We start from the raw sequence: 14,011 nt of genomic DNA, 5'->3' as shown, positions 1-14,011 counted from the left end.
AGTTTTAACGTCGTTTCTTACTTTCAGTTAAAAAAACTTTTTTTTTTATTATTTAATATTAAAAAAGAATGATCAAAGAATTAGCCCAAGGTTGGAATTACACAAAATCATTGCGATCTTCCCGTCTTAAAGTAATTAAATAAAACAAAAAAAAATTTTTCAACTGAAATTAAGGAGTAACATTAAAACTTAAGACGAACAAAAATTATTACGTATATGAGGGAGATTGCTCCTCCTCAACACCTCACTCTTTACGCTAAGGTTTTTAGTACCTTCAAAACAAGCTTCTTATTGCTGTAATTAAAAGAACCTAGTGTTTCAGGAGTCGTTCTTAAAGAATTGGGACAGAATTCAAACTCTGGAAAAGAGCGAGGTGTTGAGGAGGAGCGACCCCCCTCATCTACGTAATAATTTCCGTTCATTTTAAGCTTTAATGTTGCTACTTACTTTCAGCTGGAAAAACTCTTTTTTTTCAATTTTTTTTCCGATCGTTTTTTAAATAATGCCAAGAAATCTGGCTTCACCTCCATGGGAAAATCGTTCAATACTGGTGAAAATTTTCGCCGGACACTTACCCTTAACATCTCCACGCATAAAATTGAAACGGCAAAGAGAAAGCAAGACAAGAAGAATTTCGTATAGGAATTCGGGAAAATTCTCCCAGTGTAAAATTTCTTCTGAAAAACTCACCCCCTGAAAACATTCCTCCCCACAGAAAATTATCCCCGTGGAAAATCCCACCAGTAGAGAATTAGCCCCCTCACCCGAAAAATGTATGCATACTTCCCAATAACAAATACTATACGTAAACAATGGGCAAATTTTGTAACTTAAAGACCTTTCTCAAGGGGCCGTGGGGGGTCATGATATCTCCTAAGTTACAGTTATTTGGCCTCTCAACTATGTTGAACAAAATGGCTATCTCAAAATTTTGATACGACGAATTAGAGAAAAAAAGGCATTTGAGAAAAGGGCACTAGAACTTTTAATTTCCGTACAAATTAGCCATATCCCAATATTCTAGGGCCACTGGATCGATACGATCATCCCTGAAAAAAAAAAAAAACAAGCATCCGTGATCTTTCTTCAGGCAAAATATACAGAAGTTCCATATTTTTTAAGATCGGAACTTGAAAACGCTACAGTAGGTTTCTCTGATATGCTGAATCTGATGGTGTGATTTTTATCAAGATTCTAGGACTTTTAGGTGGTGTTTCTCCCTTTTTTGAAAATCAGGCAAATTGTGTCAGGCTCGTAACCTTTGATGGGTAAGACTCAGCTAAATGAAACTTATATATTTGACATAAGCATAAAAATTCGATTCTTTTGATATATCTATTGGTATCAAAATTCCGTGTTTTAGAGTTTCAGTTATTATTGAGCCGGGTCGCTCAATACATTTCATTACAGCTCACACAGTTCATTATCACGAACTGTTTGATATCTTTATATATAATAGTTTAAAGGGCACATAATATAACGACTTTCAAAATATTAACTAAACCTAAAGCCTTGCAAAAATTGCGACCAGAAAATATTTTCAAGACAGCTATAGTGTGTCAATTTCTTGCGAATTCAGAGGCCATGCCAAGAAGTAAGTTTTGGACTCCGATTCGAATTCTACCGGGAACCCTAATCCCGGACATTGCTGCCAGGTTTGGCTAGTTTCCAACTACCCGCTAGTTAACAAGCAGGTCCTCCTGTCACATACTTCTCAAGCACCTTTGTCAACGCACTGTTTGCTGGTATGGCCACCTCGTTCGTTTGCCACATGACGCGCCAGTTCCGGTTGTGTTTGACTTCGACCCCACCCTGTAGGGATGGAAATGTCCCAGAGGACCCCCCCCCCCCTGCTAAGTGGAAAGACGAAGCCGAAAAACTCCTTGCCTAGGCCCACATCCCAGTGGAAGAAGCCACGAGCCTGGCAAGTGATAGGTCAACCTGAAGGTGCTCGGTCTCATCGTTCTCTACACCGTCCTGGCAAGAGCCGTAAGTCAAGTCACTGATCGTAACTAGAAACATTAAACTAGCTAATAAATTTATACAAGTAACCCCAATTTAAACACAATGGATGAAATATGCCGAATTTGGAATACTTATCAACAGTCCGGGCTGTCCCCTCCTCAACGCCTCGCTCTTTACGCTAAAGTTTAACTCTGTCTCACAACTTTATTTTTTAAAACAATAAAAAACTTTAGCGTAAAGAGCAAGGTGTTGAGGAGGGGACAGTCCCTTTCATATACGAAATAATTTCTGTTGGTTTTAAGTCTTAATGTCGCTCCTTACTTTCAGTTAAAAAAAACTGGTTTTTTTTTATTTAATATATTATAGGGGTCTAATACTAAAACCAGGAAATGTCAAAATAAATGCCGCCAGTTTTTATAGCTCTCATAGCTTTCAAGGACATATAAAATGACAGCTGACAATACAATTATATTTTAATAGCACTAAGAAAATTGCGCTTGGGAAATAGGGTCACAGATTTTGAATGTTTTAATGCCTACTATACCCCGAATCGAAAAATTGGCAATAATTTTGGCTTCAGGGTCTAATTCTATCGGAGCTGGTAGTCCGTTATAATGCTTCCAAGGTCGGCAAATTTCCAAAAATTTATATAATAACGATGGAAATGGCAAATAAATTCCTACCAGTTTGCATAAATTCGGCCTAATCAAAAAGTTCTTGGTAACGAACTGTAAGTAAAGAGCGACTCGGCTTAATAGTTGCCAGAACTCTAAAAAATAGAATTTTGATAACAATAGACAAATAAAAAGAATTACCTTTTTATACTGATTCCAGATCTGTAAAACTCATTAAGTTTAATGTTAAACCATCAAAAGTAGCGAGCTTGAGAAAATTTACCTGGCCTTCGAAAGAGAGGAAACACCCGCGAAAATTCAATCAATTTTACTCTAAATTTCACCATCAGATTCAGCATATCAGATAACCCTACTAAAGAGGTTTCAACCTTCTATCTACGAAAATATGGAACTTCCTATTTTGTCACGAATGCGTGTTTTTTTTTCAGGGGTGATCTCATCGAACCAATGGTCCTAAAAGATTGGAAGTGGGCTCATTCAAACGGAAAATAAAAAATTCTTATGCCCTTTTCAAGCAGTGGCGTAATTTTGTCAAAATCCTGGGGGGAGAAGGGCGAAATTGGAGCTAATTTTCCCAATTCAAGCGAAAATGATAGTGAAAACTGAAAAATGAGCCATATAGTAAAGGCAAAAATATACTACAAACCTGACCCGTTTCTGTGGAAGCTTTAACTATGACGGCTTATCTTAGTTTAGACAAGATTTTTCAAGAAATTATATCTCAGCTGAGGGGGGGGGGGCAAACTGGGGTCTGGGAGGGGGCAAACTGGGTCTGAGAGGAGGCAAACTGAATTATGGGGAGCAGTTACCCCGCCCTCCCCGTACCCCATAGCAGAGTATGCCCCTGTCTTCAAGTGATCAAAATGACTGGGGGAAACCAGCCCCCCTCCCAGACACTTTTTTCTCAAAGATATCTGATCAAAATTGTAACGTTCCTCCTTACTTTCAGTTAAAAAAAAACTTGTTGGTATGCGTAATTGTTCTGAGGTTGTGTTGGAAAAATTAGGCAATGTCAATATGAGTGACTGTTACCTACAAGATGTTTTGGCAATATTATCAGATATTAGAGCATTCAAGGACATGTCAAAAAACAACTTACAATTTAGCAATTAAATTTAAAACTTTGTAACAACTGGTAAATATTTTCACGGAAGCTTGAGCATTTTAATACCTAACATACCCAAAAGCAAACCAAATGAGCAAATTTTAGACTTCAGGGTCGAATTCTGTCGAGGTAGTCCCAGACTTTCTGCTAGTTCGGGTGTGTTATGTCAATTGAGAATAAAAATTAAACTGACCGATCGGATTTAAATGAATTATCCCGATCTGAAAACAATGTATGCGATTTGGCCTAATAAATTTTGACTTACAAAATTGTGACAACCATGCCCCGGGAAGGAATCTAGATGGATCGGTAGAGGCAATAGCTGAAATTTCAGCATTTTAGTTCTTGCATTGAACAAGTAATGCATTTAAAGCTACAAATTCTTATAGGTAGGCTATTATTCGCGTATTTTGACAAATTCTACTCATGAATGGGACGAACCTTGGACGATCCTTAGAAGAGGAAATTTCATCTAGCCTTCTCTGAGTGGCAGAGCCGGAGTTAGGATTCTTATCAAGGAGGGGGGGGAATGAATATTTACAGTGTTGGTACACTGTAAATATTGCAATTCTTGCCCAAAAAATATTACAATTTGAGCTTGTTTGCCCCCCCCTCGGACACTTACCTCCTCTAGCCCCCCCACCAATCCGGCCCTGCTGGGCGGTCATATATAAAACTACCGGTACCCTATATATATATATATATATATATATATATATATATATATATATATATATATATATATATATATATATATATATATATATATATATATATATATATATATATATATATATATATATATATATATATATATATATATATATATATATATATATATATATATATATAAGTTTTTACTATAAACATGAGTTTTATACATGCATTTAGGAGGGAACAAGTTTATCTTGAATTCCCATTCCATGTCTTTCCAAGACTTTACGCCCAATCTGAAACTAAACTGTTTGAAACTATTCGAACAATTTGATGAAATTCGTTAAAATAAAGCAAAAACTGGCAACTTATACGCAAATTATATGATGCTATTGAGAAACTTGTTAATAAATGAAATTCCGAGGACGGGCTCCAAGCCCTCAAAATCTACACAAAATTGTACTTCAACAAAAATCCACACATAAAAACGATTTATCAAATCACGTAAATTTTGAGTAGGAAAAAATTTCACCGATTTGTTTAGTAGAGCATGGACATTTTTAGGCTATTGAGAAAAACTAATGATAATAACTGAGATAAAACCGCAATTTCTGATGAGTTAGGACAATTCAGCTAATGTGTGAAATTGTCTCACATTAACGCTGCATATTTAAATGTATATACTTTAAAGAATAATTAACAGAGATATTAGTGAGCAACGATTACTGAATCAGAAAGTAATCATTTATTTAAAATAAGACTGATGAAGGTAATTTATTTATTTTCATCGTATAAAAGAAAATTTAAAATAAAAAAAAACTCAAACTTGATTTATGCTGGTTAGAAATAGGTCAGAAGCAGCACTGGTCGGGACTGCAGAATTTCTGCACGCTGCAAAAAAAATTATGCCATTGGGAGAAACAGTTTTGTTTTAAAAAGTCATGCTTTCGAAAATCTGCCTTGACAAACTGGTTGGAAACCAACTATTTACTTTCTAATCAAATGAAGTTAAACATGCATACACTTATACAACATCAACGAAACTTCAAGGTATTTGGAAGTTTTATATAAAACTCATGTATAGGCATATATAAAACTCTCCGTATTTTTTTTTATATATATCCTGGTATGGCCACTTACAGAAGGGTAGTTGGAATTTCTTCTTCTAAGGATCGTCCAAGGTTCATCCAACTTATGAGCAGAATTTGTCGAAATGTGCGAATAATATCTATAATTATTCATAACTTTAAATAGATTATTTGTTCAATGCTGGAATTTAAATGTTGAAATTTCAGCTATTGCCTCCACCAATCAATCTAAAATACTTTTCGGGGCATCGTTGCCACGATTATGAAAGTCAAGATGCCGAAAGTTATTAGGCTAAATTGCATCCATTGTTTTCAGATCGGACTAATTCTTTTGATTAGCAAGTTCAATTTTTACTATCGCAATTCGCAAAAAGACACCCAAATTGGCAGAAAGTCTGGTGCTACCTCGGCAAAATTTGGCCATGAAGTATAAAATTTACTCCTTTGGTCTGCTTTCGGGAAGTTAGGAATTAAAACGCTGAAGCACCCGTGAAAATATTTACCAACTTTTACAGAGTTTTAGATTTACTTGCTAAATTGTAAGTTGTTATTTGACAAATTGAATGCCATAATATCTGATAATATTGCCAAAAAAAAGTTGTAGGTAGCAGTCATTCATTTTGACATTACCTAATTTTTGCATTATAACCTCAGAACAATTACACAAAACAGTTCGTTTTTTAAGCTGAAAGTAAGGAGCAACATTAAAACTTTGATCAGATATCTTTGGGAAAAATGGGCGGGGGAGGGAGGCTGGTCACTCCCAATCTTTTGTTCAATTAAAAAGGGCATTAGAATTTTCGGTTTTTGTTTGAATGAGCCCTCTCCCAATGTTCTAAGACCAGTGGTTCAATTTGATCACCCGTGGGACAAAAACACGCATCCATGACCTCTAATCTAGTACTAAATACAAACTTCCACATTTACATACATAAAAGGTTGAAACCTCTTCAGTAAAATTCTCTGATATACCGAATCTGAAATGTTGAATCTTAATCTGAAATGCTGAATTCAGTAAGATTGATTGAATTTTTGGGGGGTGTTTCTCCTTATTTTTGAAAGTCAGGCAAATTTTCCGAAGCTCGTAGCTTTTGGTGGGTAAAATTAAACTTAATGAGTTTTATATATCTGGCATCAGCATAAAATGGCCATTCTTTTAATGTATCTACTGTTATCAAAATTCCAGTTTTTGGAGTTTTTGTTTCTAATCGGTCGAGTTTCTCCTTACTTACAGTTCGTTGCCAAGAACTATTTGATTAGGCCCAATTTGGCAAACTCGGTATTGAATTTATTAGTCATTTCAATCGTTTTTATATCAATTTGCAAATTAGCCGACCCTGACAGCATTATAATGGACTGGCTACTCCGATAGAGTCCGACCTTGAATCCGAAATTATTGCCGATTTTTCGATTCGGGGTGTAGTAGGTATTAAAACATTCAAGATCTGTGACTTTCCCAAACGCAATTTATATCACTGTTATTAAAATAGTATTATATTGTGAACTACTATTTTATGTGTCCAAGAAAGCTATGACAGCTATAAAAACTGGCGGCATTAATTTTGGCATTGTCTGGTTTAGATTTAGACCCCTAAAATATATAAGTTCCAAATTCGGTATATTTCATCCGTTTTGTTGTAATGGGACTTATTTGCATAAATTTATTAGGTACTTTAATGTTTATAATTTCGATTGATGACTTGACTTACACCTCATGCCAGGACAGCGTAGAAAATAATGAGACCAGTCGCCTCCAAGTTGACCTATCGCTTACCAGGCTCGCGGCCTCTTCCACTGGGATGTGGACTTCTGAAAAGATTTCATCCGCTTCGTCTTTCCACTTAGTAAGGGGGGGTGTCCTCTGGGACATTTCCATCCGTACAGGGTGGGGTCGAAGTCAAACAGAACCCGTGCTGGTGTCTCACGTGGCAGACGAAGGAGGAGGCCCCACTAGCGAATAGTGCGCTGGGCAAGCTGCGCCGAGAAGGAGCTTGCGAAGTACGTAACAGGAGGGTCTGGTTGGTAACTAGTGGATTGTTGGAAACTAGCCAAGCCTGGCAGCAATGTCCAGGATTGCGGTTCCCAGTAGAATTCGATTCTAAGTCCATAATTTACTTCTTCGCATGGCTTCTGGATTAACTAGGAATTAGCACCCTATGTTCTCGTGAAAATATTTTCCGGTTGCAATTTTTTCAGAGATTTAGATTTAGTTGATACTTTGAAATTTGTTATATTATATGTCCAGTAAACTATTATACATGTTACTTTAAGACGGGAAGATCGCAATTATTTTGTGTAATTACAACCTTAGGATAATTCTTTGGTCATTCTTTTTAATACGCTGCTCTAAACTTTGTTCGTGGCCACCTTTAAGCCGTGTCTGGCTTCAAATGTAATGTAGAAGGCCAGATGGCGCACTACAACTACTAACAACTCACTGTAGCACCAAGCCACTTGATGCCAACACAGCTAAGCACACTCCTCCTTCATACCAAACTATTTAAAGCCTTCCTCTTTACACCCTCCAAAGAATTTCCAATTTCACTTAATTTCTTCCTTACGACCTCATCACAACGAATTCGGAACAACGGAATTCGGGCAATATTTTCGTTTGGCCCTATATGGTTGGCCCTATCTTCCCACATGGTTTGCCCTATCATCCCACCGAATTCGGGCAATATTTTCGTATGGCCCTATATTGTTGACTGTATCTTCCCACATGGTTGGCCCTATCATCCCACCGAATTCGGGCAATATTTTCGTTTGGCCATATATGGTTGACCCTATCTTCCCATATGGTTGGCCCTATCATCCCACCGAATTCGGGCAATATTTTCGTTTTGCCCTATATGGTTGGCCCTATCTTCCCACGTGGTTGGCCGTATCATCCCACCGAATTCGGGGAATATTTTCGTTTTGCAAGATAGAACCACATTTATATGTCAACGGTGGTGCATAAGTGCAACGTATAAGTGCAACGGTCAAAGGTATATAACGGTATATAACGGTCAACGGTATATATATGTCAACGGTATAAGTGCAACGCTGGTGCAAGTTCCACGCAATATGTCTTGCTCCCAAGTAATATATACGGATGAAAAAATTTGAAAACACAAATATAACTTGTCTTTTCTTCTTTTTGAGTTATTTCATAGACATTGGTCTATCTAAATAAGCAATCATTTTTATCATTATTTTAAGTTCGTGACAAAGCTGTTGGTATGAAAAAGTAAAAGTAGGTTTAAAATCTTACCTCGTATGCGTGAACTGATTCAACGTCTACGAACTCAGCATACTCCATGGGGAAAACTCCCGCTTTGCCATTGAGCATGCCATACAAATATCCTGAAATACAAATTTAACTTACATTCTGTACGCAGAGTCACAAATTAGGAAGGGCAATGGGAGCGATTCCCCAAAGGTTTTGAAAAGTGTCTTTTTTATTTTAAAAAAAAAACGAAAAAAACTCCCCTCCTAGAATCCGAAAAATACTTTTTAGGTACTTTCATAATTAATTCAAGATAAAAGGCTTCCCCAAACGTGTATTATTAAATTACCGATTTTTTTGATATTTCCATTAAACAAATCAAAAAAAGTCCCTCCCCCTAAGTTTTGAAAGCACCCTTTTTTCGTATTTTCGTTGAAAAAAAGCTCCCTCTAGATTTTGAAAACAGGCCCTATGTTATCTTAACTGAAAACTACTTCACCACCACCCTTCCCCTCCCCACACTATTTTCCTGAACTGATACCAGTTTTTGTAAGTACAGCTTAAACGCAGTAATCAAAGTTACCAGGTTATCTTGGGTTAAATTGGCCTAGATGGAAAAATTAGTCAAGAGTTTTTTTTTTCTACTGAGGTTTATGTTTTTTTTTTTTTTTTTTTTTTTTTATAGAGTTTAGATTGTTTTCTTCAAGAGGATTAGTGATCTGTCTTACACATTTGAATTCAACAATTGTTTAACGACCAATCCTAAAAGTAAATAAGATTCAGGACAGGGGCACCAATTGGGGGGGGGGGGAGGGGAGGAAGCTGTATGATAACCACTCTTGTTTTGAAAAATATATTTCCTTGCATATTTCTTTAAATAGAATCTAACATGCCCCTCCCCTAGATTATGAAAAACACATTTTTGGCACAAATTGCCCTCACCTACATGTCAGTTAATTGGCACCGCTGATTCAGGATCAAGGTGGCCAACTTTACTGATCCTCCAGATGGGTAGATGAGTTAGGATAACAAAACCTTACTATTTTAATGAGCAATTTGTTTAATATGATTTTTGCAGGCCACAAAAGAAAATTTGTTGTTGTTACTTATTGCTAGCTATACATTGTTACATTGTTACATATTTTAGTTTTTGTTGTTACTGAAATATTATTGTTACGGGCCACAAAAGACAAAAGAAAGTGGGTCAAAATAAATTTAATTGCTGGCTATATAGACAGAAATACTTTATTGCGCGGTATAACAAATTGTTAATAAATTGCGAAACAATTTTCTGGGTTTGGGAAACTGAATCATAGGCTACCTAGGCTGCCAATAGCGCTGCCTAAGTAGAGAGCGATGTGGGCACAACGTATTATTTGTTTTATTTTTCTTTTAGACCAGGGCACTTCGTATCAAAGTTGAAACTTCGAAAACAGGCTCATTTGATTAAAAAATGGAAAGGTTTGTGCCCTTTTTAATAGTCAAAAGTGATTAGAGGGCAACTAAAACCCTTTCCACGCCCACCATTTCCCCAAACACATCCAATCAAAATTTTGAGATAGTTATTTGTTCAACGTAGTTGAAATGTCCTGAAATTATGTCTTTGAGGATGACACCCCCCCCCAAAGCCCACAGGGCCAGGGTTTTAAGTTATGCCCTGGGGCATATAAGGTTTATATAGAAAGGGTGACCGTATAAACTTGGAAAGGGGTTCATTGGATTGCTAATCAAAAGATTTAGAGCCCTTTTCGAGATTCAGAGTGATCGGAGGGTGGATACCCCCCCATACACCTCGTATTTTCCCAAATACATATGATAGATATTTTGAGATGGTTATTTGCTGTCGTAGAAACTTCGAGAAAGGTTGATTTTGATTGAAATTTGAAAGGGCTAGTGCCCTTTTTAATAGTCACAAGTGATTGGAGGGAAACTAATCCCCTCCCACATCCACTATTTCCCAAACACATTCAATCAAAATTTTGAGATAGCCATTTTGCTCAACGTTCTTGAAAGGTCCGGAAATTATATCTTTGAGGATGAAAACCCCCCAGAGCCCTCAGGGCAAGGGTTCTAAGTTTTGTCCTGGGGGTATTTAAGGTACATATAGAAAGAATGATCGTATAAACTTCGGATGGGGGTCATTGGATTGGTAATTGGAAGTCCTAGTGTCCTTTTTAAGATTCAAAGTTATCAGAGGGTGGATATCCCCCCCCCCAACACCTCGTATTTTTTGAATGCATCTGATAGAAATTTTGAGATGGCTATTTGTTATCGTAGAAACTTCGAAAAAGGCTTATTCGATTGAAAATTGAAAGGGCTATTGCCCTTTTTAATAGTCCAAAATGATTGGAGGGCAACTAAACCCCCTCTCACGCCCACCATTTCCCCAAACACATCCAATCAAAATTTTGAGATAGCCATTTTGTTCAACGTAACTGAAAGGTCTGGAAAATATGTCTTTAAGGATGACACCCCCCGCGCATCCCCCAGAGCAAGGGTCATAAGTTATGCCCAGGGAGCATTTAAGGTATATATAGAAAGGTAATGGCGTAAAATTCGGATAAATAAAGATAATAAAATAAAGATAAATAAAATAAAGATTGGGGGAGACCAGCCTTCCTCCCATGCCCATTTTCCCCAAAGATATCTGATCAAAGTTTTAATGTTGCTCCTTACTTTCAGCTTAAAACAATAGCTGTTTTGTGTAAATGTTCTGAGGTTATAATGCAAAAATTAGGCAATTTCAAAATGAATGACTGCTTGCTACAAGTTTTTTGGGTAATATTATCAGATATTACAGCATTCAATTTGTCAAATAACAACTTACTTACCCCAGACTTACCCCAGAATTTTCCCAAATACATATGATAGAAATTTTGAGATGGTTATTTGCTGTCGTAGAAACTTCGAGAAAGGTTGATTTTGATTGAAAATTGAAAGGGCTAGTGCCCTTTTTAATAGTCACAAGTGATTGGAGGGAAACTAATCCCCTCCCACATCCACTATTTCCCAAACACATCCAATCAAAATTTTGAGATAGGCATTTTGCTCAACGTTCTTGAAAGGTCCGAAAATTATATCTTTGAGGATGAAAACCCCCCGGAGCCCTCAGGGCAAGGGTTCTAAGCTTTGTCCTGGGGGCATTTAAGGTACATATAGAAAGAATGATCGTATAAACTTCGGATGGGGGTCATTGGATTGGTAATCGGAAGTCCTAGTGTCCTTTTTAAGATTCAAAGTAATCAGAGGGTGGATACCCCCCCCCCCCGACACCTCGTATTTTTTGGATGCATCTGATAGAAATTTTGAGATGACTATTTGTTGTCGTAGAAACTTCGAAAAAGGCTTATTCGATTGAAAATTGAAAGGGATAGTGCCCTTTTTAATAGTCCAAAATGATTGGAGGGCAACTAACCCCCCTCTCACGCCCACCATTTCCCTAAACACAACCAATCAAAATTTTGAGATAGCGATTTTGTTCAACGTAACTGAAAGGTCTGGAAATTATGTCTTTAAGGATGACAAACCCCCCGCAGCCCTCAGAGCAAGGGTCATAAGTTATGCCCAGGGAGCATATAAGGTATATATAGAAAGGTAATGGCGTAAAATACGGATAAATAAAGATAATAAAATAAAGATTGGGGGAGACCAGCCTCCCTCCCATGCCCATTTTCCCCAAAGATATCTGATCAAAGTTTTAATGTTGCTCCTTACTTTCAGCTTAAAAAACTAGCAGTTTTGTGTAAATGTTCTGAGGTTATAATGCAAAAATTAGGCAATTTCAAAATGAATGACTGCTAGCTACAAGTTTTTTTTGGTAATATTATCAGATATTACAGCATTCAATTTGTCAAATAACAACTTACAATTTAGCAAGTAAATCTAAAACTCTATAACAGTTGATAGATATTTTCACGGATGCTTGAGCGTTTTAATGCTTAACATACCCAAAAGCAAACCAATGGAGTAAATTTTAGACTTCAGAGCCGAATTTTGTCGAGGTAGCCCCAGACTTTTCTGCCAATTTGGGCGTCTTTTGCGATAGCAAAAATTGAACTGGCTAATCTGCGAATTAACACGAACTGAAAATAATGGGTGCGATTTGGCCTAATAACTTTCGGCATCTTGACTTGCATAATCGTGGCAACCATGCCCCGAGAAGGATTTTAGATTGATTGGTGGAGACAATAGCTGAAATTTCAACATTTCAATTCTAGCATTGAACAAATAATTTATTTCAGGTTATAAATACTTGTAGATATTATTCGCGTGTTTTGACGAATTCTACTCATAAGTTGGACAAACCTTGGATGATCCTTAGAAGAAAAAACTCTCTAAGTGGCCATACCAGGATATATATAAAAAAAAACTACCGAGAATTTTATATATGCCTATATATGAGTTTTATATAAAACTTCCAAATTCCTTGAAGTTTTGTTGATGTTATATAAATATATGCAAGTTTAACTTCATTTGATTAGAAAGCAAGTAGTTGGTTTTCAACCATTTTATCAAAGCTGATTTTCGAAAGCATGACATTTTAAAACGAAACTAGGCGACGGTAGTTCTTCCAATGGTATGACATATATTTTGTTTTTGCAGTGCACAGAAATTGTGCAGTCCGGACCAGCACTGCTTCTGACCTATTTCTGACCAGCAGAAATTGTGTTGAGGTTTTATTTATTTATTTTTTTTAATTCCCATGGACAGTTAAAATTTTCTTTATACGATGAAAAATAATTATATCACTGTCATTAATTTTATTTTAAACAACTGACTACTTTCTGATTCAGTAATTATTGCTCACTAATATCTATTAATTATTTTTCAAAGTATATACGTTTAAATATGCAGTGTTAATGTGAGACAATTTCACACATTAGCTAGCATTGTCCTAACTCATCAGAAATTGCGGTTTTATCTCAGTTATTATCAGTAGTTTTCTCAATAGACTGGGGGAGACCAGATTGGGGGTGATCGTTTAAAATTCGGAGGTGGCTCATTGGATTGGTGATCAGAAGTTCTAGTGGCCTTTTTAAGATTGAGAGTGATCGGAGGGTGAATACCCCCCACCCCCCCCACACCTCGTATTTTCCTGAAATGCATCTGATATTAATTCTTAGATGACCTTTTGTTGTCTAAAAACTTCAAAAAGATTTCATTCGATTGGAAATTGAAAGGGCTAGTGCCCCTTTTAATAGTTGAAAGTGATTGGAGGGCAACTAACCCCCCTCCCACGCCCATCATTTCCCCAAACACATCCGATCAAAATGTTGATATAGCCATTTGGTTCAACGTAATTGAAAGGTCCATAAATTATGTCTCTGAGGATGACATCCCCCACACAGCCCTCAGG

General features: G+C 36.7%; 1 protein-coding gene across 1 annotated transcript in view; it reads right to left on the bottom strand.

Annotated features, from left to right (window-relative positions):
- The window catches only part of LOC148953711 (unconventional myosin-XV-like), a 548,203-nt gene that overhangs the window by 82,459 nt on the left and 451,733 nt on the right, over nucleotides 1–14,011 (bottom strand). The window contains exon 43 of the mRNA XM_089108456.1: nucleotides 8,701–8,792. Within this exon, the coding sequence (XP_088964582.1) occupies nucleotides 8,701–8,792 (92 nt within the window). The remainder of the gene's footprint in view (nucleotides 1–8,700; nucleotides 8,793–14,011) is intronic.

This window comes from Artemia sp. Qi Xiang Cuo, chromosome 3 (assembly GCF_049724085.1).
Source record: "Artemia sp. Qi Xiang Cuo chromosome 3, ASM4972408v1, whole genome shotgun sequence".
NCBI classification, from domain to species: Eukaryota; Metazoa; Arthropoda; class Branchiopoda; order Anostraca; family Artemiidae; genus Artemia; species Artemia sp. Qi Xiang Cuo.
Note: the sequence above shows the minus strand (reverse complement) of the source record. Positions and strands in the feature narration are given on the sequence as shown.